Below are 4,044 nucleotides of genomic sequence, written 5' to 3'. Positions count from 1 at the left end.
GTAAGAGATTGTTGGTTCAACAGTGCTGTTAAAAACCCTGCAGCATTCTGAGGTTTCGTTCTCTGTGCTTCTGTGGCATTAATCCTGTTCACAATTCGGTTTAATTACCTTTCTTCCTGGTAAATGTCCACAAGGATGTTACTACTTAGAACAGAGAAGTTTGTATGTCTTACAAAGAGCATTACAAAGATTATTCAGTTTGCCATTTGCTTTCAAATGCCTTAGTCTATATCATCAGTTCAGAAAAAATACCAAGGTTGGTTTCTGCATCATCCTCAGGCTCTGGTTTTTCACTGTGATCTTTTGGGGAGGTGTGTGCATCTTGTTCCTGAACAGTCTTCCTCTTTCTCCTGTGAGTGTACACGGCATGGTTCTTCTCCGCCTCCTCAGGTGAGGCGTCAGCACTGGTGGCAGCTTCCAAAGCCAACTCCAAGCATTTGTAGAATCTAGAAACAAACAACTGTGTAGTTGTTATTTTTGTAGGTTTGCTCAGGATCTGCTCTGAGAAACTGACACTTCTGTGCTCTAATCCAAAGTGCCACGAGAGGAAACTCTTGAATGTTAGTGTTCCAGCCAACACTGGCAGAAAAATCAGAACTATCAGCACACGTCTTGTGCATGCTCTTTGTAATGCTGCGTTAGGAACCAGTCAGTGCGTGTGCTCGTGTGCCATTACGTCCCTGTAATCTTACAGAAACCATACACCGGGACAAGGATAAATGTCTGATGAACGATGGCATTAATGATCACACAGGCTGCTACTATTAGCAATTCCTTTTAACGACCAGAGGGATTTCAAACCGATACACAATGAAATACTTGTTTAATTCAGTATCAAGGCCATACAAAAAGAAACTGGTCTTAGGCCAGTAGATGTTTCTTCTTTGGGTCCTCAGCTTGTTTCCTCAGCTAGAGGCAAATGCAAAGACCCACTTGTAACCTTCCACCGCCTTCATGAATCACCAGTTTGGAAACTATACAGAGGGTTTGGTGGATTAAAGTGCGTGTTGGAATATGAATGCTTCTGAAACAGTTACTGTGTCAGAGTAACAGGCTGTTATCACTAGACAAAGTAACTTAAACTACTACTACTCAGTAACAGTCTGCAAACACATGTTGTTTGTGGGTTTTTGCTTAAGTGGTTTAGTCGGAGCTCAAAAAACCAACTGACGTTGTATTTGAGACTTTGGGAAGCTGTCTGGTTTGGTGGTTGGTTTTGTCTTTTCACACCTGACAGACGGGACCAGTGTCATCTCACAAACCTGTCAATCCTCCGAGAGTTTTCTTCCATCTTCTGATTAGCAATGTCTATCAGAAATTCCATGTATTCCTCAGACACCATCAATTTCCCCTTGTGGGTCAAGGGAACTTCCAAGCAGTGAGTGCTCCGGACAGCCTAAACACACACACAGAGGGAGTTATCTAGAGTAAAGGGTTTTATTTTATGAAGATCATTTAAACAATATGGGGAGTTCATTACAGGAAAGAGCCCACTTATCCACAGGATTGGTTAGTCTGCTGTCAGCCAAAGCAGAAAGGTATTTTTTTGCTACAGCACGCCTGTGACAGCTGTCTGTCACTGTCCAGTTCATATCTTGGCTTGTATAAACCCAGGTTAACAGCAATGATACGATTTGGTTACATTCCTTACAGGGAAGTAGAAAAGTCCTTACCATCATAATTTTTCCTCCTCTGCCAACTGTAATCCCAGAGTTCCTGAACCCAGAATTGACAGCCACTGTATGCTGCAGAACAAATAAATGCTTTAAACAGGTCTTCCATGCTTTCACAGCAAGAAATAAGCATGACGGGTTGCAATGTAACTTGCAGTCTCAGTTCTGCAAAGACACTTACTCACTGCCGTCTCCCCACGTGTGCAGTAACAGTTACACTGACATGTTTTTAAGATCAAACCCACACAAATCGTGGCTGGTTTTCCAAGAACCACAGTCACTCCCGAGTGTCTAATCTTAATCTGTCAGTGCAGATGGGACACGAATGTCTCTCGGGAGCTCCACTGCTCCAGCATGAAGAGCTGGGAACCCCACAGACATTGGTGCAACACTTTTACAGCTAGAAGTTCAGCAGTACTGTAAAAGAAGCTAATTAGCTCCCTTCTACGTTAATGAAGGAACAAACCCATCAAGCACCACTCTCCAGAGACATTCTGAGGGAGCAGAAGGCAAAAGCACTGCTCAATTAGTTGAAAGACTGGAGACAAACTGCACGTAGAAGCCCATCACTTTCAGCCAGCCAAAGCGACTCAGACTCACTGGGGAAAATTTTGGAATAATTTTGTTTTCTAAAACTTCAGCAAACTCTCTGCTAAGTTTAAAGCTGTGTTTTCTCCATCAGCTTGCTTTTCCTACCCTAGTTATGAAACATACATCACATCTGGGAATACTCTCAAGTGCTGAAGCTTACTTGGGAGCAAATACTTTACGTTTACAGCCAGGAATAGAACAGAACAACAGTGCAAGGTTGTTACTGGTGTAGTTTTACCACAAGCTGAGCATCTTGCAGCTCTTGACATAGCACATGAAGAACAAACGGTTCAAACTTGAGCACAACGTCACCAGTGGCCTTCTCTAGGGCTGTCATCTGGAAAAGACACCAAAATGTTTCTATTAATACTGCAAGTGTGTACCGTTACTACAGAGCAAAAAAGAAAACAACAGCAAGTCAGTGTGTGAAACAAGCACTAAAAATGCAGCAAATGAATCCAAGTGATCAGATTCGTTCAGCTGCTTTTGGTTTTTCATTGCTCATAATACATAGAAATGTCACGGATTTCCAGGATTCTGTTTGCTAAATTCATCAGGTTTGATAGATTTATCACGAGATGGACTTTAAAAACTTGGAAAAGTGTGTTTCCCTGTTTATTTCTTTGTACATTCAAAAAATGGAAACAGTCAGTGCAGCTCGGGAAGAGCAGAGCCTTACCGCAACCAGGGGAAACCTGAGCAGGGCTTACTGTGGGCTTGAATAGGTATTTTTTAAACTGTTCTTTAAACTCAGAGACATTGAGTTTCTGGTACATTCCTCAGGTTCATAAAGCTTCCGGGGGCTCAGCAGATTAAATTCATGGCCTGACATACTCGATCACATTTTATTCGTAGTTTAAAAAGCAATGCATAGCCTGCTCTGTAAGGGTTACAAGGGTAAAATAAATCAGAGGTTGAAATGAGAGGCAGAAACTCACCAGACAAGGAAAAAAAAAGGGAAGTAACTTCCCAATTGTAACATTCAATCGATCACCTTCCGAGCCCTCAGCTCCAGAGAGGACTGAGCTGCTAGAGACAGTTCTTCCTGGGTTTAAGTGTGCAGGCAGCCGGGTGACATCCCACACGCGTTACTGTCACAGTTTCTCTACTGTTCTATGCCATCTTTATGCAGAGAAATCTTAAGGGCCGATATTCCTTTCTTCCCCTCAGAAAGGTCACTTTGAGGGAGTTATATTACTTATTTCATTGTACGATTATTTAATTATAAGCACTACCCCCCCCCCCTTCTTGTTTGCCTTCACTTGCTTAATTCACAACACTGAAACATTTGCTAAATTAACCTGAGGAATTCCAGCTTCTCCTTTCAGTTTCCTCATGCTTTGCTGTTTTGAATAGTCTCTCTCATCTCTCTTGTAAAATGAAAATACACTATCAAATCCTCAGGAAATATAACCAAATTCATATGCTTTTTTAAGACATGATGGCATAAAACTGCTGAAGTAACACTCTCTCCTTTCCTTTAAACATGGAAAAATATTTAAAGGTATTTAGGCAGCATCTCCTCCACAAACGTTCTCATTTTACGTGGAAAGCAGCTCTCTGAATGGCCAGATTTATCATTTGTGTGGCAGATTTCAAAACGCCCCAGTAACCGCAGCGGTGCTGGAGCTGATGGGAAACAGGAACGGTCCACATCCCATAATGAGCGCTGTGCAGGAATACCTGAGCCCCCATAGCGCCTGGCAGCGAGCTGCGTCCACACAGTGCTCCACGGAGGAGCTGGGTCAGACGCTTGCTCACGCAGGGCCGGGCTCGCGGG

At 42.9% G+C, this 4,044-nt stretch overlaps 1 protein-coding gene across 1 annotated transcript; it reads right to left on the bottom strand.

Moving 5' to 3' along the window:
- Positions 1-226: 226 nt before the first annotated feature.
- Positions 227-2,652, bottom strand: TYW3 (tRNA-yW synthesizing protein 3 homolog (S. cerevisiae); the record flags this gene model as incomplete). The annotated part of the gene is given in 5 exon segments (XM_010017087.1): positions 227-446; positions 1,263-1,396; positions 1,674-1,745; positions 2,503-2,613; positions 2,615-2,652. Coding segments are annotated over 5 exon segments (575 nt in total), but the record flags the coding sequence as incomplete, so codon positions are not given.
- Between the last annotated feature and the right edge of the window lie 1,392 nt (positions 2,653-4,044).

This window comes from Nestor notabilis, unplaced genomic scaffold (assembly GCF_000696875.1).
Source record: "Nestor notabilis isolate BGI_N333 unplaced genomic scaffold, ASM69687v1 scaffold34436, whole genome shotgun sequence".
Lineage (NCBI taxonomy): Eukaryota > Metazoa > Chordata > Aves > Psittaciformes > Psittacidae > Nestor > Nestor notabilis.
Note: the sequence above shows the minus strand (reverse complement) of the source record. Positions and strands in the feature narration are given on the sequence as shown.